This window comes from Callorhinus ursinus, unplaced genomic scaffold (genome assembly GCF_003265705.2).
Source record: "Callorhinus ursinus isolate GAN/ISIS: 27379988/994484 unplaced genomic scaffold, GSC_fseal_2.0 scaffold44, whole genome shotgun sequence".
NCBI classification, from domain to species: domain Eukaryota; kingdom Metazoa; phylum Chordata; class Mammalia; order Carnivora; family Otariidae; genus Callorhinus; species Callorhinus ursinus.
Window position 1 is genome coordinate 1,804,916 of NW_027397106.1, and position 23,958 is coordinate 1,828,873.

Sequence of the window (23,958 nt, forward strand, 5' to 3'; positions counted from 1 at the left end):
CTCTGTACCTCATAATATCCTGATAAGAATTTGGGAAGAGAGATGAGACTGAAAAACATAAATGTATAATGTCCCAAAGAACTTAATAGGACTGTGTGATAATCATTTTGACCCAAAAAGCTTTCCTTGCTTTGTTAAGAACTAAAGTTATCCCTTTGGGAACTTTAATAATACCCCAACTAAGTAGATACATTTGAAAAGTAGACTACTAAAAGGTCTACCATTAGGCAGGGGCTATGGAGAAAGCAATTAGCCATGTAACTGACACAATTCCAAGCCCTGCTGAATTGCTGCTGGGAGTTTTCTGCTCCTAGGCACTGGTCCTTTAAAGTTTGTTGAGCATAAGGGGCACCTGGGTGGCTCTGTTGGTTAAAGTTGATTAAGTGGTTAAGTATCTCTTGATCTTAGCTCAGGTCTTGATCTCAGGGTTGTGAATTCAAGCCCCACATTGAAAAAAAAAAAAAAGTAAAGTTGTTGAACATTTAATCCATCCAAGCGAATCACACTATCTGAAGGTAATGGGTCTATTGTTGTTCATGCTTAAGCACAGTTCCCAAGAGTACCCTGGAGTTTAATGCAGAGCCAGCCGTTAGGTATTTGAGGGACAAAAGCAGCAGGAATAAAAGAAGATGTGGCTCAACCTAAAACTCCGTAAGTTACTGGAGAGGATCTTTAACTGCCTCAGGTTCAAGAGCAGCATGACAAGGTGCCTCTCTCTTACCATTTTGTCCTTCCCTAAAGCCAGAATGTGTATAGCCATTGTTTGTAAGAACTCTGTGGCAGTAGGTAATGATGAGATGAAGTAATTTATTTGGTATACTATATGAAAGTGAAAATGGAATTCTGCATTAAGGTACAACTGATAAATATTCATGAAGATGTAGAATGAGATACTGTCTGCTGTATTCCATTTTCAAGTTCCTTAAATAGAAAATGAGGAGGAATCTATATATCCTGAAATTCATTGTGTATTGGTTAGGAATGGTTTCAGCTGCGACTACTTCCTGTAGCTTAAGACTTTGTGAACACTTGTAACATAAGAAGTCTAGAATTAGGACTGTTTGAGCAGCTAAACAAGGTTATTAAGGACCTGGGTTCTTTCTGTCTTTCTGCTCCACCATTTTTAGCATTTACCTTTTAGTCTCAAATTTGTTGCCTCACAGTCCGAGGATGAGCAAGAAAAGAATGGAAGTAGCACCAGGAACTTTCCTCTTCTAGTTTCCCCTTTATAAGGAAACAAAAGCTTTCCCAGAAGTGCAGTCTTTTATCCCAGGCCCAGGGGATTTCTATGGCCTAAAGTGTGTGACAGCTTTAATCTTAGCTGCATGGGAAGCTGAGGAAGTGAGTATCTGGCTTTTCAGCGTTTATAGTGGGAGGCAAACAAGGGAGAAGTGTTGGGAATGGAGGTTGGGTTTAAAAAAACAAGTGTCTTCCTCAAACCTATTTCCTCTTCCCTGTCCCTGCTCCACTACCACTCCCTTTCCCCAGACAACCCAGTATGTAAGGCAATAATTGACAACAGTCTTTTCAGGACCAGAGAGCCTGATAAGCCATACAGATTTCCAGTTTTAAAGTCATTGGATCCAGAATTTAGTTTATGGCCTTATTGGGAAAAAAAACACAGGGACTATGATTGAGAGGAGAGGGGTTCTGGGAAGGTGGCAAAGTAGGAAGCACCAGGAATTGGTCTCCCCACCTAGACAACAATTACACTGGCAGAATCTGTCTGATATAACTATTTGGCAATTCTGGGGTCTGTTAAAGCGCTTGCAACTTATAGGGGGAAGGGATTAGAAAGTAAATTGTGATTAATTTTAGTCAGTTTCAGCTCAGCACAGTAGTAGCTACTCTCCTCCACCCCCAGCCAGGAGCCAGCTGTGCATGTGTTCCTGGAGCAGCTTATACACAGCATATGGGAGCTAGGATGGGCAGATAGGATCCTGTCTTCCAAATAATCAGATTGCTGCTCTGATCGTTCATTGTTGCTTCTGATCTCAGAGGTGTAGACAGAGAGGTAGGTAGCCATTTTTGTTGCACCTCCCCTCATTGTAGAAGCACCTCTCCATCTGGCTGAAGTGATTTCCAGGGGGTTTAAAAGGCCAGCACCTTACCCCCCACCCCTTTAGTCTTCACTTTTCCCCCATTTGGGAGCCAGACATTAAAGACTAGGGCCCTCAAAAACAATTGCATATATAAGAAAATTAGAAAGCGACTGTGTGAGCTCAGGGAAAGGCTCAAAAAGACCTAAGAAAATAATAAGTTTATGCCTCAGTCTGATCCTCAGCACAGAGACACCCTACATCAATCAAAAACCACAAAAAACAATAATAAAAATCAGCAAGGCTTGGGGAAGGGGTAGAATCTGATTTCCAGTTACTACTTTATTAAATAGATTCAAATGCCCAGTGTTCAGGGCACCTGGTTGGCTCAGTCAGTGGAGCATGCAACTCGATCTCAAGGTTGTCAGTTTGAGCCCCATGTTGGGTGTAGAGATTACTTAAAAATAAAATCTTTAAAAAATCCCAGTGTTCAAAAACAACAAAAAAAATCACAAGGCATACAAAGGAACAGCAAAGTATAGCCTATTTAAAGGAAAAAATAAACAGAAACTCCCTGAAAAAGACCTGATGGCAGATCCACTGGACAAAGACTTTAAAACAACTATCTTAAAGATACTCAAAGAACTAAAGGAAGATGTAGCAAAAGTTAAGAAATAACAGTGTGTGAACAAAATGGAAATACCAACAAGGAGATAGAAAACCTAAAACCAAAAAGAAATTCTGGAACCAAAAACTACAATAACTGAAATGAAAAATTTACTAGAGGAATTTGAAGCTAGATTTGAGCAGGCAGAAAAAAGAATCTGCAAACCTGAAGATAGGAGAATGGAAATTATCAAGTGTGAGGAACAGAAAGTAAAATGAAGAAAAGCAAACAGAGCTAGAGGACCTATATGATACAATTAACATACACATTGTGGTAGTCCTGGAAGAAGAGGGAAAGAAAGGGGCAGGGAGAATATTTGAGGAAATAATGGCCGAACACTTTCTGAATCTGATGAAAGACATGACTTATAAACATCCAAGAAGCTCAACAAACTGCAGGTAAGATGAACTCAAAGAGACTCAGACCAAGACACATTATAAATAAACTGAACAGACAAAGACAGAATCTTGAGAGCAGCAAAAAGGAAGTGAATCATCACACACAAAGGATCCTCCATATTATTATCAGATTTTTTTTTTAAGATTTTATTATTTGAGAGAGAGTGAGTGAGAGAGAGCGCAAGTGGAGGGAGGAACAGAAGGAGAAGCAGACTTCCTGCTGAGCAGGTAGTCCAATGTGGGGCTCGATCCTGGGAGTCTGGGATCATGACCTGGACCAAAGGCAGATGCTTAACTGACTGAGCCACCCCCAGGTGCCCGTATTATTAGATTTATGATCAGAAACTTTGGAAGCCAGAAGACACTGGGCTAATATATGCAAAGTGCTAAAAGAAAACACCTGCCAATCAAAAATCCTATATCCAGCAAAACTGCCCTTTAAAAGTGAGGGAGGGGTGCCTGGCTGGCTCATTCAGTGGAGTGCATGACTCTTGATCTTGTGGATGTGAGTTCCAAGCCCATGTTGGGTGTAGAGATTACTTAAAAATAAAATCTTTAAAAACAAAAAACAAAAATGAGGGGAAAATTACAATATTCCCAGATAAACAGAGACTGAGGGAGTTCATGACCACTAGACCTGCCCCAAAAGAAATGCTTGAGGGAGTCCTGAAAGGTGAAAGGATTCTAGTCACTAACCCAAATTACAAAAAATTCCATTTACAATTGCATCAAAAAGAATAAAATACTTAGGAATTAACTTAAGGAGATAAAAGACTTGGACAATGAAAATTGCAAGACTGCTGAAAGAATTTAAAGAAGATGTAAATAAATGGAAACACATCCCAGGGCACCTGGGTGACTCAGTCGGTTAAGTGTCTGCTTTTGGCTCAGATCATGATCCCAGGGTCCTGGGATCCAGCCCCACGTTGGGCTCTCTGCTTGGTGGGGAGCCTGCTTCTCCCTCTCCCTCTGTCCGCTGTCCCCCTCCCTCTGTCTGCTGCTCCCCCTGCTTGTTCTCTCTTTCTCTCTCAAATAAATAAAATCTTAAAAAAAAAAAAATGGAAACACATCCCATGTTCATGGATTGGGAGACTTAATATTGTTAAAATATCAATACTACCCAGAGCAATAAGGTTCAATGCAATATCTATCAAAATCCCAATAACATTTTTTATTAATAGAAAACCTATCCTAAAATTCGTATATAATCTCAAGGGACCCTGAATAGCCAAAGCAATCTTGAAAAAGAACAAAATTGGAGGATTCACACTTCCTGATTTCAAAACTTACTACAAAGCTACAATAATCAAACATTGTGGTATTGGCATAAACACAGACATATAGGCCAATGGTAATAGAATAGAGATGCCAAAAATAATTCCTCACATATACAGACAAATGATTTTTGACAAGGGTGTCAGGACCATTCAATGGGGAAAGAACAGTCTTTTCAATAAATGGTGCTGGGAAAACTGGATCTCCACATGCAAAAGAATAAAGTGGGAGAGGTGCCTGGTTGGCTCAGTTGGTTGAGCAAATGACTTTGGCTCAGGTTGTGATCCCAGGGTCCTGGGATCAAGTCCCACATCAGGCTCTCTGCTCAGTAGGAAGTCTGCTTCTAACCTATCCCTCTGCCACTCCCACTGCTTGTGCTCTCCTGCTCTCTCGTTCTGTCAAATAAATAAAATCTTAAAAAAAAAAAAGGAAGAAAGTTGGATCCCTCCCTAACACCATATATAAAAATTAACTCAAAATGGATCACGGACCTAAATGTAAGACCTAAAACAATAAACTCTTAGAAGAAAACATAGGACAAAAGCTTCATGACATTGGATTTGGCAATGATTTCTTGGAAAAGAAAAGGATAGACACATTGAACTTCATTAAAATTTAAAAATTTTGTGCATTAAAAGACACTATCAGGGGTGCCTGGCTGGCTCAGCTGGTAGAGCATGCAACTCTTGATCTTGGGGTCATGAGTTTGAGCCACATGTTGGGCATGGAGCCTACTTAAAAAATAATAAGATAATAATAATAAAATTTTTTAAAAAGACACTGTCCAGAGGTGGGTGGGTAGATGGGTTAAATAGCTGATGGGGATTCAGGAGGGCCCTGTAGTGGTGAGCACCGGTTGTTGTAGTGAAGTATTGAATCACTATGTTGTACACGTGAAACTAGTATTACACTCTATGTTACGCAACTGGAATTTGAATAAAAACTTAAAAAATAAAATGCGTGAGTTACATACAAATAAAAAATACAATTAGATATCTTAAAAAAAACACCATCCACAGTATAAAAAGACAACCCACACAGTTGGAGAAAATATTTATAAATCATATATCTGGGATTAATACCCAGGATATTTAGAGAACTCTAAAACTCAACAGCAAAACAACTTGATTGAAAACTGGGTAAAGGACTTGAATAGACATTTTTTCCTAAAAAGACATACAGATGGCTAATGAACACATGAAAAGATGCTAAACATTACTAATCATTAGGGAATTGCAAACCAAAACTACAATGAAATACCACTTCACACCCATTAAGATGTCTTCTTTAAAACAAACAGAAAAGAAAAAGCATTGACGAGGATGTGGAGAAATTGGAACCCTTGTGCACTGTTGATGGGAATATAAAATGGTATAGCCAATGTGGAAAACAGCATGGTGATTACTCAACAAATTAAAAATAGAATTACCATATAATCCAGCAGTTCTACTTCTGGGTATATACCCAAAAGAATTGAAAGCAGGGTCTTGAAGAGAAATTTGTACACCCATATTTATAGCAGCATTTCACAATAGCTAAAATTTGGAAACAACCCAAATGTCCATCATTGATGAATGGATAAACAGAATGTGGTATATACATACAATGAGGTATTATTCAGCCTTAGGAAGGAAGTTCTACAGTATACTACAACATGGATGAACTTTGAAGACCTGCTAAGTGAAGTAAGTCACAAAAAGACAAATACTCCACTTATATGAGGTAGTTAGTGTAGTCAGACTCAAAAAGACAAAGTATCATGGTGTTTAACAGGGGCTGGGGGAAAGGGCAATGGGAAGTTATTGTTTAGTAGGTTTAGAGTTTAGTTTTACAAAATGAAAAGAGTTACAGGGATGGATGGTAGTGATGGTTGCACAACAGTGTGAATGTATTTAATACCACTGAACTGTACACTTACAAATGGTTACAGTGGTAACTTACGTGCATTTTACCACAATAAAAAATTAAAAAAGAGAGACAAGAGGAAAGAAGATTTATGCTTACTGGTTTACTATGATACTAGGGAATCCCAGAGAAAAAGAAGTTGAGATGACTAGGACTTTGGGTAAGTATCTTGATACCTGATATAAGATTATATTTCTCAGTTGCATTGAGCAACAAGCAGAATTTTTTTTTAAGATTTTATGTATTTATTTGACAGAGAGAGACACAGTGAGAGAGAGAAGACAAGCAGGGGGAGTGGGAGAGGGAGAAGCAGGCTGCCCACGGAGCAAGGAGCACGATGCGGGACTCTTTCCCAGGACCCTGGGATCATGACCTGAGCAGAAGGCAGACCCCTAATGACCGAGCCACCCAGGCGCCCCAACAAGCAGAATTTAAAAACAAAATGCCCAACCTTTCCCAACTTAAACCGATAAGAAATGATATTTGCCACCCTCTTTCCTATACCGCTCAATCCCTGTTGGAGTGGGCCTATATGACCTTTGGAAGTCCGTTTCCATTTTGCTGTGATTTATTGGGTATCTGCAACTTACTTGGCACAAGACACCACCTGTGGGGTCATGCGTTTTCACATTGTCATAAACAAAACGAAGGAACAAGGAACCAAAATTGAATGATCAGGTATAGCGTAGTGTTTTAAACTTCTGCTACTTAAAGGAAGAGTTGTGTCATTAGTCTTAATTATGTAGAATAAGCATTGATATTAATCTCAGATCTTAACAATGGAGATCTAGCAATTCAATGTCAATTATGGTTTTAATATTCTTCCCTCCACCAACTGATTTGTTGACTAGATTGTAATACACCTTTTCCTCTTGTCAGACACTCCAACGTACACTTTATAAAAGGAAGAATCCAGTTCCTCACACTGCTTTGACTCCTGTGGGATGCTGATATTGTACCCTATAAAATTCAAGTAATTGGGATCCTAAAAGACAATGCTTAAAAGGATGTGGTTAAAATTACCACTAGTGATTTGGCGAGTGAAGAAAGAAAATGTTGCTGTCTCTGAATTGACATCTTTTGCACAGAGCATTTTAGTTGGTAGTAAAATAAAGTTCAGCAGTGGACTCAGTTACCTGAAGAAAGGGAATTGACCCATAAGACATGGTATCAATGCCCTTTCATACTGCAGCAGTATAACTCCAGCATGCTGAAATTGCCGTAGATGCCTTTCTGTAATAAAGGGAATCTGGTGTCTAACAAAATAGTGGAGAGGATACACAAATTCTCATTTACTCGAGTAATAAAGTATACTTTGGAAATGGAGATGGAAAGGCATCAGATCATTGAGAAAGTCTGAAGACCCAAAGGTGATACAGTTTTTGAACAGTTATTTTCATACCACTATATAAAACTTGACCCAACCACTCCAATAGGAATTTACTGAGCACCTACTGTGTGCTCACCACTAGGCCAAACCCCAAGATGGGGCAAGTGGGAGGGTAGAGATTAAGTGTAGGATACATTTTTAACCCTCTACAGGTTTACAGTGTACTTTAAAGGATAAAAATACGAGACTACATAGACCAAAATTCTGAATTACATGGTACGAACCATTGAAGTACCTTATACAAGTTTAGGAGAGAGAGATTACTAAAGAGGCATGAAAGAAGTTCTCAAAAACCAATTGAATTTCAGCTGGGCCTTGGAAAAATGGTAGGATTTGAATGAACAGAGGGGAGAGAGAAAGACATGGCTGAGAATAGGCAAATTGTGTGGGGGCACTAAACTGAGAACAAGTAGACTTTGCAGATCAGTAGAGAGAGTGACCTAGATAGAAAGCACCAGTGAAAGAATAGGAAAAACTAAGTCCTAAAAATACAAGAGGACCAGAAAACTAATGCATTTTATATTCCTTTAAAATCTCCTTTCAGGGGCCCCTGGGTGGCTCAGTCATTAAACGTCTGCCTTCAGCTCGGGTCATGATCCCAGGGTCCTGGGATCGAGCCCCACATTGGGCTCCCTGCTCAGCAGGAAGCCCGCTTCTCCCTCTCCCACTCCCCCTACTTGTGTTTCCTCTCTCACTATCTGTCAAATAAATAAAAATAAAATCTTTTAAAAAATAAAGTCTCCTTTCAACCCCCTTCTCATCAGAATCAAGATTTTCAGTGATATAAATCCCCTTTGTTGCCATTTTGACTTTTTCTTGTTGTCTTAATTTTTGAAATTGTATTTGTGTCTTCTTCTAAGCACCTCACATTAGAATATTCTCAGTCCTGTATGGACCCAGCCTCTAGTTCCATTGCAAAGATTGGGTATTTAAAATACCCACTCTTCAGGGGCACCTGGGTGGCTCAGTTGTTAAGCATCTGCCTTCAGCTCAGGTCATGATCCCAGGGTCCTGGGATCAAGCCCCGCATCGGACTCCCTGCTCAGCGGGAAGCCTGCTTCTCCCTCTCCCACGCCCCCTGCTTGTGTTCCCTCTCTCGCTGTCTCTCTCTGTCAAATAAATAAATGAGATACTTAAAAAAATAAAATAAAGTACCCACTCTTCTTTTGGTATAATGAAAATTCTGCCACTATTATACACATGGACTAGAGTTTTATAAGTTGGGGATGCTTTGTAGCACTTTAGTGATATATACTAATTGGCATTTATTCAGCAAATATTAAGTACCTACTGTGTGCAGGTCCTGTTCTAGGTGCTTGGGATGCTTCCATGAACAAACAGATGAAGAGGATCCTTGCTCTTGAAGAACTTATATTCTACTGGATGGCTTCATTGCTAGACCAACTATCAAATAATGTCTTTGCTCTTAAAATTACTTCTTTTTACAGTGGACTAATTTAGCTGACAAAATCTTTAAGACTCTCAAACAGCCTTCTCCAAACAGAAAATCCCTTACTCCATAGACAGAGGAATTTACCCTAGGTATAATTTGATGGGTTTTTCTCCCCTTTAGTTTGTCCTTCTCCTTCACTGCCCTGACAACATTTTCTCTTGGAGTATTTTGGGAAGAAGTTTCCTGTTCTTAATTTTCCTCTATAAATTACCTTGCTCACACATACAGCCTCTGAACTGCCACTGCAGTGGTTGTATTTATTTGTTGAACAATTCTGTACTTTGAAATGATTCATTCAAGAGCCATGAAGCATTCAGAGCAGGATGTATGACTCATTTAGTAAATAGCAGCATCTTGAAGTAGAGAACAGGAACCTAGGATTGACTAAGGTACAAATGAAAGTTATGTTGGCTTTGAGGTATGTTTATTTAGTCCTTTGCCGCCTTCTCCCATTCCCTACTTTCGCAAACAAGCAGTCTCTTGCATTGGGAATAGAAGCACTGCAATGAGGGTGGGAAGCATTATTAGGACTGTTGCAGATGTCCTAGTTTCTCCTTTCAGAATATGTGATCAACTGAAGAGATTAAATAATGTTCATAAAAAGGTGGGTTATTCTTTTCCACCCTGTTTAGCCATGACATCACTATTTTAGAGCTTGTTCCTCGTAGTGTTTAGGCTTGCTATGGCTTTTTCATGCAATTTTCTTTTCATCCAATATGTCCATGAAGTGCTGTCAGACCCAGAGACTTTGGAGAAGGGGATAGTTAGGTTTCAGCATAAATGAACTTTCAGAATATCACAAATATAAACTCAGTTCCTTGTATTGTTCCCTGATAGTTTAGGCATTCAGGGCTCATTTCCTAATAACCAAAGAGTTCTAAGTTGTCTCCTCCCCCCAGGCTGCTCTTCTAAAACAAGGAAAGGGACATGTATTAATCATAGGTCAAGGCATTAGAGCATTTTTAAATGTGAGGCAAATCCACATGGAAACTGGAGCTGTGGTGGCCAAAAACAACATTTCAGGAATGAATTTGGCTAGGGTTTGAGTGCATATTGCACAGAAATTTCATTGGTCACAATACTTTACCAAGGATTTAACTTGAAACTGTTACATTTCTAATGCCCATATGCTTGTGCCTGGCTCAGAGTCAACAGGCAGAAATTTAGCTCTAGTTTGGCTTGAGCTCTCCTTTGCCCTGAGCCTTCTCTTCCGTTCTGTTTAGTGCTGTTATTTCAAAAAGTTTCTAGGAGACTAGTTTAATGGGATTAAGAAAAGAACTCTCTAAACGTTGACTTATTTAGAGTTATTCTGCAAAGAAAAACTAAGTTTTACTACAATACCTGTCTTGTCTACCTTGAGATTAAAAATGTAGAGAACTAGGGGCGCCTGGGTGGCTCAGTCGTTGGGCATCTGCCTTCGGCTCAGGTCATAGATCGAGCCCCACATCGGGCTCCCTGCTCGGCGGGAGGCCTGCTTCTCCCTCTCCCACTCCCCCTGCTCGTGTTCCCTCTCTCTGTCAAAATAAATAAAATCTCAAAAAAAAAAAAAATGTAGAGAACTAGCCATACATGCTGTATGCCAGGTACTATACTGTTTTATGTGATTATTTCATTTAAAAGCTTCAGAGGGGTATGAGGAAGCCTTTTGGGGTACCTGAAATATGTCATGTCTTGATCTGGGTTGTCATTACATTGTCATTTACTTATATAAAAATTCATTGATGGGACACCTGGGTGGCTCAGTCGGTTGAGTGGATGGCTCTTGGTTTCAGCTCAGGTCATGATCTCGGGGCCCTGGTATTGAGCCATGCATCGGGCTCCACACTCAGTGGAGTGAAGATTCTCTCTCTCCCTCTCCCCTCCCCCCTGCTTGCACTCGCTCACTCTCAAATAAATCTTTAAAAAAAAATTCATTGAGGGACGCCTGGGTGGCTCAGTCGGTTAAGTGGCTGCCTTCGGCCCGGGTCATGATCCAAGGGTCCTGGGATCGAGTCCCACATCGGGCTCCTTGCTCAGCAGGGAGTCTGCTTCTCCCTCTCTCTCCCTCTGCTTGTGCACTCTCTGTCAAATAAAATCTTTAAAAAAAATTCATTGATCTGTATACTTAATATGTTTTTTTGATACATGTTATGTATCAATTTTTAAAAAATTTTATATCTTAAGACTTCATTCACTGAGATGTATTCCTGATTTACAGTTCCCACCATCTTTATTCTTCTGGCCATTCCTAACTCTTGATTTAGCTCTGTTCATTTAGTCAGTTTGCTAGTAGATAGGATTCTGGCTTCTCTCACAGAAGGATAGGTGAGAATGAAACTGCCTAGAAACAGAAAGGATTTTTACCAAAGATCTCCTGTGGAAAATTGTTAATGAAAAACTACTTTCCCTGCCCATTCTGCAACTGATACCAGTTTTCAGATTGATCCTCATGCCCCTGACATTCCATTTCAGGTTCCCTTACATTTCTTAAACCAAGAAAATCTCCATTGGGGAGTAAAAATCAAAAGTAGCCAAATATTTTGATTGCTTCTTCTGTATTATCTCTTTGTAACAAGGCAATGCGTGAGAATTCCACTTAATTTGTCCTTCTCCCAATTATAGTGCTTTCTGTCTCTGTCTTCCTAATTTCTCTATCTTAAGTATTTGCAGATCTGTAGTACATCAGCCATTTTATAAAATGAGGTTGGGAGTTTTCTGCCTGTGTTTTTCTCCTTCCAAGTTTTAGATCCAAAAACATGTGTTGGCAGTTTGGCAAGGGAAACTAAAAAACAGCCTTTCTTTCCCCCCCCCCTTGTTTCTTTTTCTCTTTCCCTGTTACCAGGTAGCAGAATTTCTCAACAAAGATACAGTTGACATTTTGAGTCAGATAATGCTTTGTTTTAGGACACTGTCCTGTGCATTTCGGCATATTTATCAGCATCCCATGCATCTATCCTGTAGAGGCTAGTAGCATCCCCCTGGTTGTGATAAGCAGTAATGTCTCCATTGCTAAAATGTCCCCTGGAGGTCAGAGTTGTCCTGGTTGAGAACCACTGCCATGTAGTATAAACTGTATTTAGAGAAAATGGGTTTGGGGAGCAAGATTCAAGATTGGCACATGATAAAAATTCCCGTCAGATCTTTGAGAATATTATCCAGATCAGAGCTGTCCAAAAGAAATATAACGCAAACCACATATGTAATTTAAAATTTTCTAGTAGCCACATGAAAAAGTAAAAGTAAACAAGTAAAATTAATTTTAATAAGTTTATTTAACCCAGTATATCCAAAATATTATTTCAGCATGTAATCAACATGAAATTAGATATTTTACACTTTTTTTTCTTTTTTTGTACTACATCTTTGAAATCCAGTGTGTGTTTTAACTTATAGTACATCTCAATTCAGACTAGCCGCATTTAAAGTGCTCAATAGTGATGTGTGGCTAGTGGCTCCCATACTGAATAGGGCAGATCCAAATCATCTTGGTCTATAGGGTGCTCATTAGCACATAATACTTTACCTTACCCATTTATGCCAAGAAACACGCCCTGATTCATTTACTTGAGCAAATTAGATGCTAAACCATAGTTACTATACAGATCTTCTCCCAAGGCATATAAATTGTCTTCTTGATTCAGTATGACTTATATTCTTTAGTCTCCATTTTGAATGATAATGAACCCTCTGTTATCTTGGAGATGGCTAATATCTACATATTCCTTGAAAATTATCATTATTTTCCCTACAACCAGAGTTAATGTTCCTGAGTGGTTCTTTGCCAAAACCTTAGTCATAGGTAATACCAAAGAACAAAGGAAGACCCTTTAAGGGTATTAATGGGAGAGTTAGATTTTTATTTTTATTTTTTTTAAGATTTTATTTATTTATTTGACAGAGAGAGACCCAGCGAGAGAGGGAACACAAGCAGGGGGAGTGGGAGAGGGAGAAGCAGGCTTCCCACTGAGCAGGGAGCGCTTATGGGGCTCAATCCCAGGACTCTGGGATCATGACCTGAGCCAAAGGCAGATGCTTAACGACTGAGCCACCCAGGCGCCCCGGGAGAGTTAGATTTTTAGATGGTCAATAATTCAAAGAGGAAATCCTTGTGGGAGCCTCTCCACCCATTTTAATTCTATAGAATAATCTATCTAATAAGGTCAAAATTTATATCACTTAATGATTTTAGATATTTTAATTGAGAAATTGCTTTTAGAGGGATGGTTTACTAGGCACACATTTCAAGACTGATCTAGAGACTTCTTAAGGGTTAACTTCTTTTTAGTTTTTAAAGCAATTTCAAGGGTTTTATTGTTTTTTTTTTCCTTAATGTAATCTCTACACCCAGCTTGGAGCTCGAACCTATAACCCAGAGATCAACAGTTGCACACTACACCAATTGAGCCAGTTAGGCTCCCCCTTATCGGTTAACTTTTTTTTTAAGATTTTATTTATTTATTTATTTATGTGTCAGAGGGAGTGCACAAGCAAGGGGAGTGGCAGGCAGAGGGAGAAGCAGACTCCCCACTGAGCAGGGAGCCTGATGTGGGACTCCATCCCAGGACCCTGGAATCATGACCTGAGCCAAAGACAGATGCTTAACCAACTGAGCCACCCAGGCGTCCCTAAGGGTTAACTTTTAATAAATGAGAAAGAATATGAGGAACAATGAAAATAATAGCCAGATCAACATTCAGTTTGATAAAAAGCTTTAGTATACGTTTATTCTCCCCCTTCCTACTCTAGCCACATAAAAATTGTATTAGAAATTATAAGGAGAGGGGCACATGGGTGGCTTAGTGGGTTGAGCTTCTGACTTTTGATTTTGACTCAGGTCATGATCTCACAGTCATGGGATCGAGCCCCAAGTCGAGCTCTAAGCTCAGTGTGGAGTCTGCTTGAGATTCTCTCTCCCTCTGCCCCTACTCCTGCTTGCTCACGCCATCTCTCTCTCTCTCTCTCTCTTTCTCTCAAAATAAATAAATAAACTCTTAAAAAAAAAGAAATTATTAGAGATGACTGGAGCCGAGACCAGGCCAGTGCTCTGTTTCTTAAAATTCTGCCCATTTGTCTCCTCCTCAGAAGCTCACTACCTAATTTAGTCAGGGATTCTTAACTTTTGTGGTGTCATGACCCCCACTGGTAGTTTGGTGAGGCCTGTGAACCCCTTTCAGAATATTGTTTTTATTTTTTTTCAGAATATTATTTTTAAATTAATAAAGTGAAATACATAGGATTGATTATAAAGGAAAGCAATTATTTTGAAATACAGTTATCAAAAATGTTTTTAAAATATTTGATAACGTAGGGGTGCCTGGGAGTCTCAGTCAGTTAAGTGCCTGACTTCAGCTCAGGTCATGATCTCAGGATCCTGGGATTGAGCCCCACATTGACTCCCCACTCAGTGGGGAGTCTGCTTGTCCCTCCTCCCCTGCCCCTTCCCTGGCTCATGTGTGCATGTGCTCGCATGCACTCTCTCTAATAAATGAATAAAATCTTTTTTAAAAATTTGAGAACGTCAGGGGCGCCTGGATGGCTCAGTCGTTAAGCATCTGCCTTTGGCTCAGGTCATGATCTCGGGGTCCTGGGATTGAGCCCCGCATCAGGCTCCCTGCTCAGCGGGAAGCCTGCTTCCTCCTCTCCCACTCCCCCACTTGTGTTCCTTCTCTCACTGTGTCTCTCTCTAGAAATAAATAAATAAATAAATAAATAAATAAATAAATAAATAAAATCTTTTTAAAAAATTTGGTAACGTCACATGTGTGCTTTTTAATTAATGCATTAGATAACAAGTTCTAATGGTAGGTCTTGTGACTCCCATAGTTTCAAAGTAGTGATGAGTGTAAAGGATATTTTGATATATATGATAAGATGATATGTGTGATTTCTATTACAGTTAGGAATGTTAAATTTCAGAATTTAGTGAGAATAAAGATGTAATTTTTTTTCTTATCCATGTTCATGGTTATCAGGCCCTCTGAGATGCCGATGGGTGGGAAATCCCTTTGGCCACCTTCAGTTCTTTTCAGAGCCCAGCTTTTGATTGGGAAAAAATGAATAGCTCAAGGGGGGAACAGGGCAGCAGAGAAGGGAGTGCAGGCTGGGGTGTGCGGCAGAGAGGAACCAGAACTAGAGGACAGATAAGACAAGTCGGGACTGTGTAGCAAAATTATAACAGAAGGGGAGTTGCCTTTTTTAAAAAAAATTTTAAAGGTTTATTTATTTATTTTTTTAGATTTCATTTATTTATTTGAGAGAGAGTGCACAAGAGGGGGTAGGGTCAGAGGGAGAAGCAGACTCCCCACTGAGCAGGGAGCCCAGTGTGGGACTCGATCCTGGGACTCCAGGACTCCAGGACCATGACTGAAGGCAGTCGCTTAACCAACTGAGCCACACAGGCGCCCCAGGGTTATTTGAGAGAGAGAAAGAGAGCGCGCGAGCGGGAGGAGAGAGAAACTCAAGCCGACTTCATGATGAGCATGGAGCCCGAATGAGGCTCAGTCTCATGACCCAGAGAGCGCACGACCTGAGCCGAAACCAAGAGTCCGCCGCTTAACCGACTATGACACCCAGGCGCCCCTATGTGAAGTAAAATATTAAGTGATCCTAACTAGAGTAAAACCTGATGGAGATGTCAAGTCTTTCTCTCAGCTCAGTTTTGAGGAGACTTGATTTTTAATATTAGAAAAGGACTTTTGCTTGAAAGTCATTCTTCTAGATTCTAGAACATTGTGCAAAAGTTTTCAGGCTACCTATATGAAATTTCCTTGAAATAGACTTATAAGCATCTTTTTGAAAAAGATTGTTAGAACATTACCAATATGTTTTGAAATTTTATACCTCTGTCTAATCCACTACTCTTCCTCTTCCCCTAAAATGATGGTTTTTCTTTGTTGTAGACCAGATTCTGCTCACCTCCTTTTACCAAATACCTGGCAATCCCAGAACCTCAAGAGTGACTTATTTAACCTACAAATATCATACCCCTGGTTAACAGAGTATTCTCTTCCTTTCTTCACCCTCAGGTCCACCCTTTTTTCCTTAGGGAGAAGTCTGTGAAGGAAACAATTGATGCCTAGGGTTAACCAGCAATAGAGAAAACTAAAGATTTTGGCTAAATTCCCCCATACTTTATCAGTTTTACCCTGGATCCATCAGAAACCACTCATGCAGTCTTTTGACAGTTTTACTTTTTGATTCTTCATACCTTTACTTGAAAATTCACTTTTCCCTTCAGGCCTGTAGGCCTAGCCTGGAAGGATTTTACACCTTAAGCTAGCTTTAGTGGTGATTAGGGCTCACAGCAAATTTGGGGAAAATATCTACTTCCAGGTAAAATAAAGGAACTTAAACCGAAATTCAGTGTCACTTTCTTGACTGGATAGGAGCTGGGATGGGTGGGGCTAGCTCCTGTCTATTTGGTTTGCAGTCAGGAAGCACTGTGGAAAAAAGAGCTAAAGGTATTTAGTGTGTGTGTATCTAATGAGGAAAGTAAAAAGAGGGGACTAACCAGTCATTATTTTTAGAAACAAAAAGACAGACAGAAGCATGTTTCAGAGGCTGGCTGGTGAGGGAGCTGTGGGAAGCTGCGGCATCCAAGCTGTTCCTGTGTTGCAGGCATGTTTTAATGAAGGAACCAGGCCAGCCAGCCTCAAAGGGAATTTTGAGGGTATCATTCTTTTGAATTACTGCCGTTCATCTGTTCTCTTCACTTCCCCCGCTCTAAAGAAGGGGTGGGAGCATAAACTACTGTCCAGTGTCCCTGTCTTAGATGTCATAAACTGAGGCCGACCTAGCCTCACCTTATCATTGTCCATTCACCCAAACCCCTAAATAAATAAAACCTCTATACCATCTCCTTTTCCCTTCCCTCATCCTGCCTACAGGCTTCTCCCTGCCCGAACAAAAATTTTTTTGCTTGCATTTTTATTCTTTCATTATATAGCCAGCAACATTGTACTGGCCCCTTTATGGCTGACGGAGCCCAGGCGGGCTGCCCGATGAGGGAAGACAGCATTTGGCCGATGGGGCTGGTGTGTGCCATTACTGCTGGCCATTGGGCCTCTGTCCTCTACAGCTCCATCCTGGCTCATTAAAACCCTGAGCCAAATAGCTGGGCAGGCTCCTGCTGCAGCACTGTGGGGGCCAGGAAGTTAAATGGTTCTCCTAATCTTGCATAATTTATCTCCCTGTTAGCCCCCTCATAAATAGTCCAATTCAGCCCTACCATGGAGAGCTTCATTCTGAATTTCCTATTTTTGTGATGACCAACGAGTGTCCAGCCTTTCCCTTCTTCTCTCTTTATTATTATTATTAAAAATTATTTTCCCCTTGTTTGCTATGAGCCTTGCCTAAACGTTTTTTTCATTTGGAGCCTCCTGCCTAGACCCCACTTCACCAGCAATCTGTCCACTTCTCTCGTTTGGACCTGATATCACAGAGCAGTTGGTGCTGTGGCCCTCCTCTTCTCCTCTCCTCACAGCTTCCTAGAGCCTCATTTTCTCCTTTAATCCATCTCCTCTCCTTTTCCATCACTTTCAATTTTTTCTCCTTTCCATTCCCTCTCCAGCCCCTCTGTCCAGGGACCATCCTTATTGCAGGATGTTTGGTAGGACATTTTAAAAGGGCACTGAATCGCTTTTTTTTTTTTCACATCTCTGTTTCTGTTTCGTTTCAGAGATTTACAAACGAGGACCACCTGGCAGTTCATAAACACAAGCATGAGATGACATTGAAATTTGGCCCAGCCCGAACTGACTCAGTCATCATTGCAGGTATTTGCTGCCCCAAAAGCCACGTGCCTTGATATCACCAGACAGTTAAGATTAATACCAGGGACCAGATGTACTGGGACCTCTACTCCCCTTTCCCCATTAAGAGCCCTTATGTGATCTGCATTTAATCAGGAAAAAGGAACACTAAAAGCTCCCAAGTTTCAATTGTGCCCTCCATTCTGTTCTAAATACAAGATTGGGTTCTGCAGTTTTTGAGGGTGGGTGTGTTGAGGTTTTGTCTTGGCTTTTTCAGTCTATTCCCTCCTTGCCTTCTTTTTATTAAGACTTTGGAAGATTTACAGACAAAAGACGCCTTTGACATTTCTCCCTACCCACAGTGAAGGAGTGAACAAAAGAAAGCAAGAAAGCCTACCTAGCCTGGCTGCTTCTCTTCCGCTGGGTGTCAGTTTCCCCCATGCAGGCAGATTGTCAGTTTGTAAATTCATCTTGCCTTGTGAACCCAGACAGCATTGAGGGCACATTTCCAAAGCTCAAACAAGACATTTAGTCAGTGGGACTTTTCTAAGCCAATTTGGGTGACCTGGAACCTCTTGCTGGTTGTTTAGATACTGTCTTGCTTACATATGCCATTCTCGAGGGAGCATTCTCTGAAACTGCTCTCAAATCGTGCAGCACTTCTGTCGTGCCATTTTTGAGACAGACATACAAAACAAAATGGGTCTTTTCTTTTGATACTATGAGGGGTTCTAGTTTAGCCAGAGTTAAGCAGGCTTACTGCAGTATTTAGCCAATAGAGGACTTAGTTGATAGTTATTAGATCAGTTAATAACTCAGATAAGACACAATTTTTCTAAGTATTACTAGCCAAAATGCAACCTAAGCTATAGTGAAGGAAAGAGAGAACCTCCTTCTCCATACTTTTCTGTGTGAAGAAAGGAACTTGCCCTTACAGATCTCCTAATCTTTATTAATTCAGCAAATATTTATTGAATAGCTACTGTGTGCACCAGCCACTTTGCTAGGAGCTTGTAGATTATAATTCCTGGAAAAGGACATGAGTGGGGACATTGTCATTGATGATCCTTAAGAAAACCTGTAGGAAATCCTTAGGGAAGAATGGATATGGTATAAAAATATATGTTGGTAGTACATACTTAAATTTATTAAGGCATGTATACATGAAAAAATTTTTAGTACAAGTGAATAATTCAAACAATATAAATACTAAGAGAATGAATATCAAGTTGAATTAATCAGAGAGTTTATGAAAGAGATACACTTGAGGCAAGGTTATCAAGTTGGAAAGGTTATTTCAAAAGTGGAAAGGTCTATGCCAAGTCTCCAAGAGTGATGAGAGAAATCGATACAGGTTAGTCCCAAGGAGAGAAAGTATTTTCCTGTTATTCTTTGCATTCTGTTCTGGAGTGCTCATCCCATTGCACATGACTCCAGTTATCCTTTCGAGGCTGGTAATTCTCATTTCTCTAAATTGAGACTGTGTCCGACATGTATTCCAATCCCTTATTGAACACTCACTTGGCTGTCTTTCTATCATTCAGATCTTCTTGCCCCACCCATGCCCCATTTCTGAACTTCTCTCCTTGTCCCCTAAACCTTCTCCTTCTCTTTGTTATTCAGTGGTATCAGTATTCTCAAAATCTTGAGTTGTTTTATTCTTTCTTCACATTTTCTCTGCTCTGTTCCTTCCACCACCTTCATTATGCTTGGGTTTCTCCAAAGTCTCCTAGCTGGGCTCCTTGACTGGTCTCGTAATCTAATCTTGCATTCTCTTGAAAAGCCAGTCTTGGGGCGCCTGGGTGGCTCAGTCGGTTAAGTGTCTGCCTTTGGCTCAGGTCATGATCCCAGGGTCCTGGGATTGAGGCCTGCGTCAGGCTCCCTACTTCTCCCTCTCCACCCCCAGTACCCCTGCTCGTGCTCTCTCTCACTATCTCTCTTCTCTCTCTCACTCAAATAAATAAAATCTTTTTTAAAAAGAAAGAAAGGAAAGCCAGTCTTCCCTAAATTCTTCTGCTTTGCTCAAAATCTGTCCTAATCTGGGGTACCTGGCTCTCTGGCTCAGTTGATAGAACATGAGACTCTTGATCTCAGGGCCATGAGTTCAAACCCCACCTTGGGGATAAAGTTTACTTAAAACAAAACAAAACAAAAAAACCTAAAAACCATCTGCCTCTAAATAAAATGCTCTTAGATTTAAAAAAAAAAAAAAAGAATCTCAAACCATAAGAGACTCTTCTTAATCATAGGAAACAAAGTGAGAGTTGCTGGAGGGAAGGGGGGTGGGTGATGGGCAGTAAGGAGGGCATGTGATGTAATGAGCTTTGGGTGTTATATACAACTGATGAATCACTGAATTCCAGCTCTAAAATTAATTATACACTATATGTTAATTAATTGAATTTAAATTTTAAAAATCTGTCCTAATCTTCCTATTTTCTTTTACTTTCAAGGCTATTTATACTTGGACTCTTGGGCTTCCTATAATCTAGCCTGATGGTACCTACCCAACTTTGTATACAACTTATATACCTGGCTTGATTATCTTTTTTTTTTAAGTAGGCTCCACACCCAGCGTGGGGCTTGGACTCATGACCTTAAGATCAAGAGTCACAGGCTTTACCAACTGAGCCAGCCAGGCTCCCCTTGACTTGATTACCTTTATGCTAGGCATACCTTTTCCTCCTCACCTATATGTGGTCCCCATACCCTGCATCTCTCTATGCCTTTACCTGCCTTACTCCTCTTACCCTCCAAATCTCTTCTTTCTCCTGGTGAAAACCCTTCTTGAAGGCCCAGCTCAAGTCCCACTTCTTGAAACTTCCTAACTCTTCTGTCATTAATTTGTCTTTATTTAATTACTCTAACAAATTTATTCTCTACTGCACATGGCACCTATTTTTTTTGTATACTATGATGCTGTCTATGTGTATTGGTTTATTTCCTCAACTAGAAAACAATCTCATTGTTCCATAGAGCAAGAGCCATGTCTTATATATTTGGGCAAAACTCCGATACTCCTATCCCTCTCTTCCCCCAAATTTACCCACAAGTGTATATGCATATAGCATCAAAACATGTAGAAAGTATTCAGTAAACACTTGTTGATTTCTTTAGAATCATCAGAGCACACTAACGGTTTTCTTATATATTTTCTGGCTGGTTGTTTGGGAGCAGTTTGTATGGGTCTCAGGTCAGAGAAGCCAAAGGCCCTCTTCTGCCATCGCCATGCCCTTAGCTGCCCCGTCCTGTTTCACTTGAGTTGTGATTTGTGTGTGCCCTTACTAAAGAACTCTTGAGCATAAAGGATGATATTACCTCCACTCACCCAGGGATGGAGGAAAAGTGGCTTCATCATTGGCCAACCAAAGCTTCCAGAGGACCTTTTAAAACTATTTTGGGAGGTAGTGGTAACTTTTCCAAACACTCTGATTCAGAAGAGGTTTTGTTTAAATTAAAAAAAAAAAAAATATGCTGTTCCTTGGAAAATCCCAGTGGACTATTTCCAATCGATCATGCTAAAGGGAACAGTTTAATCCCAGGTCTTACTCCTTAAAACGTCATTTAAACATTGTTCTATTTCTGTCATTCAGTTTAGTGGTTTGGGGTATGAAATGAATCCCTGAGGTGACTAGCATGTCAAAGAAAACCATCATAATAGAAGTTTAGATCCGGGAACAGGATTCAACTGTCCTAAGAGAGAAAAACTAGAAAACCAGAATGGGGAGAGAGGAACTCAAATCTAAAATTCAAGTTGCTTAGAAAGTTTCCGTGTGGTTACTGATCGCCTTCCTCTTCCCAAGGGCAGAGGCACTGTTGAGGAAAGATTTGTGCAGCCCCTGAGAGGATATTTTGGCTGGCAAATCTAAATCCAAATATCCTAGTTTCCGGAATTTGCTCTGGGCCCAGGTCTCTGTAAAATGAGCTCTATTGTTTGCAGTTTCCTTTTCTAGCTCATGATCTTGCTGTCTTGTTCCCCAGCCCCTAGATTTGCCTGGAATGCCTTCAGAAGGTAACAGACCCTTACCTCAGTGACCACTGAAAGACAAGGCACCATTTCTTATTTGGTAGCTTTAGCAAGCAAAGTCAACCATCTGATCCTCAGTTTCTTCTCCTCATCAGATTTTAACGTCCATCTGCTTATACCTGCTCACTTCAGACCTAGCAGGGAGTAAGTTTAAAGAGAAAATGTCGCTTAACTGTTCTTGATTTTCAGATCTGGAGGTTTCACAGACTCCACCTGGGTGGGTGGTTTTGTTTTGTTTGGGGGTGAGGGAGGTGAAACCAGCCTCTGGGAGAAGGGGTTACAGGGATAGTCACACAACAAAACATTGTTCTGTCTTCCCTCTGCTGGCCTCGAGGCAGGACAGCACAGACACCCTCTGGTGGCCTAGCACTGGCCTTCACCTGCTCTCGCTCTGTAAAAGCAAACTTGCCCTAACACAGAGACTCTTTCCAAAGAGAAGAATAAAAATGTGTTCTCTATATACTGTCAAGTTTTAATTTCAGGTCAAAACTAAAATAAAGTTTCCTTTTTTTTTTTTCCCGTGTCTGCAGATCAAACTCCTACTCCGACTAGATTCCTGAAGAATTGTGAGGAGGTGGGGCTCTTCAATGAATTAGCTAGCTCCTTTGAACATGAATTCAAGAAAGCTGCAGATGAGGAGGAAAAAAAGGCAAGAGGCGGGACTTTTGCTGACAAACTGGCAGTGTTCAGATGGAGGCTATTTTCAATGTGCCCTGGGATAAATTGCTTAGTCGGTTAAAGCACAAAATTATGGGCTTCGTTATTTAGAACCAGATAATACCCACTAATCCAAGTCAGCCTTCCGTGTCTTCAGGGGTTCCAGATGATGGATCAGCATAAGTCTGTCTTTACCAGAAATTGGGCTCCTTGCCCTTTCAGTGGAGCATTAGTTCAGTAATTTTTTTTTAATTATTTCTCTTTTGAATATGTTAAGAATGTTAAAAGATTATAAATTACTCAGATTCTGTGAGATAACATTTTTAGGGGTTAAATCTCTCACTCTTTTCTGAGCTAATCAGACTTTTCACCTGGACTGTTATCATTCAGTCAGCCAGTCAACAAACATTTATTGAATCTTGACACTTCTTTGTTTCAATATATGCGGCTCTTACCTTCAGGTAGCTTTCTCGTAATATTCAAGACATTAAACTTCAAGAAGGGTGTTTTTATGCCTTCCAAAGGAGATCAACCAGGATGGTGAAAGAACTAAAAATTATGTCACTTTGGGAACATACAAAGAAACTGAGGAAGTTTTGCTTGGAAAAGAGAAGTTTTAAGGTGAAAAAAAATTGTAGTCCTCAAATATGTGAAGAGCTTTCATGTAAAAGAGTGGTTAAAGTTACTGTGTGGCCTAGAGGTAGAAATAGGACCAGCAGGTGGAAGCTATCACAAAGTGTGTGCAATTAGATGTAGGCCACTTAGTGTGGATACTGTAGAGAGGATTAGAATGTTGGAATCCCTTATTCTGAGTTCTTTCCTTCTAAGAAGAAGAGAGCAGGTAAATCAAGAGAGTTGTGCATGACTTTTTTTTCATCCAGCTTAAAATGTAATTGTAAGAATGCAAGATAAGGTGTCCTTATCACTGGAGTTTTTTCCAAGTTCCGTAGCTTCCTCTGAGCTTCTTTTCCTGCTGTCTCCCTTAAACCGAAAGAAAGCAGGGAAATCCAATGGCATATATTTGTAGTTCTACTTTCAAATGGCTAGACTAGCTACAGTCTTCTCGTTATTTTTCTTTAGAGACTCCAGTCTCTCATCTCTCTGTGGCTTCAACCTACGTGGTATAATTTTACTTTACAGCTTCCCTACCTCATTCCCCCCACCACCATCATTTCTCCTTCTCCCAAGACAAATCAGTCAAATTGTTTCCACCAGGATGTGAGCGATTTAAAATCACATTCATTATAGGCAGATTCAAGAAAATTAAACTCCCTTTAAAAGTGCGAAGTCTTGGGCGCCTGGGTGGCTCAGTTGGTTAAGTGACTGCCTTCGGCTCAGGTCATGATCCTGGAGTCCCAGGATCGAGTCCCGCATCGGGCTCCCTGCTCAGCAGGGAGTCTGCTTCTCCCTCCAACCCT

General features: G+C 40.4%; 1 protein-coding gene across 4 annotated transcripts in view; it reads left to right on the forward strand.

The window, feature by feature from the left end:
- Positions 1 to 23,958, forward strand: part of LOC112832313 (cyclic AMP-dependent transcription factor ATF-7) — an 86,360-nt gene that overhangs the window by 41,400 nt on the left and 21,002 nt on the right. For all 4 annotated transcript variants that reach the window (XM_025882937.2, XM_073881931.1, XM_025882938.2 and 1 more), the window contains 2 exons: positions 17,784 to 17,880; positions 22,414 to 22,532. In XM_025882937.2, the coding sequence (XP_025738722.1) occupies positions 17,784 to 17,880; positions 22,414 to 22,532 (216 nt within the window). The remainder of the gene's footprint in view (positions 1 to 17,783; positions 17,881 to 22,413; positions 22,533 to 23,958) is intronic.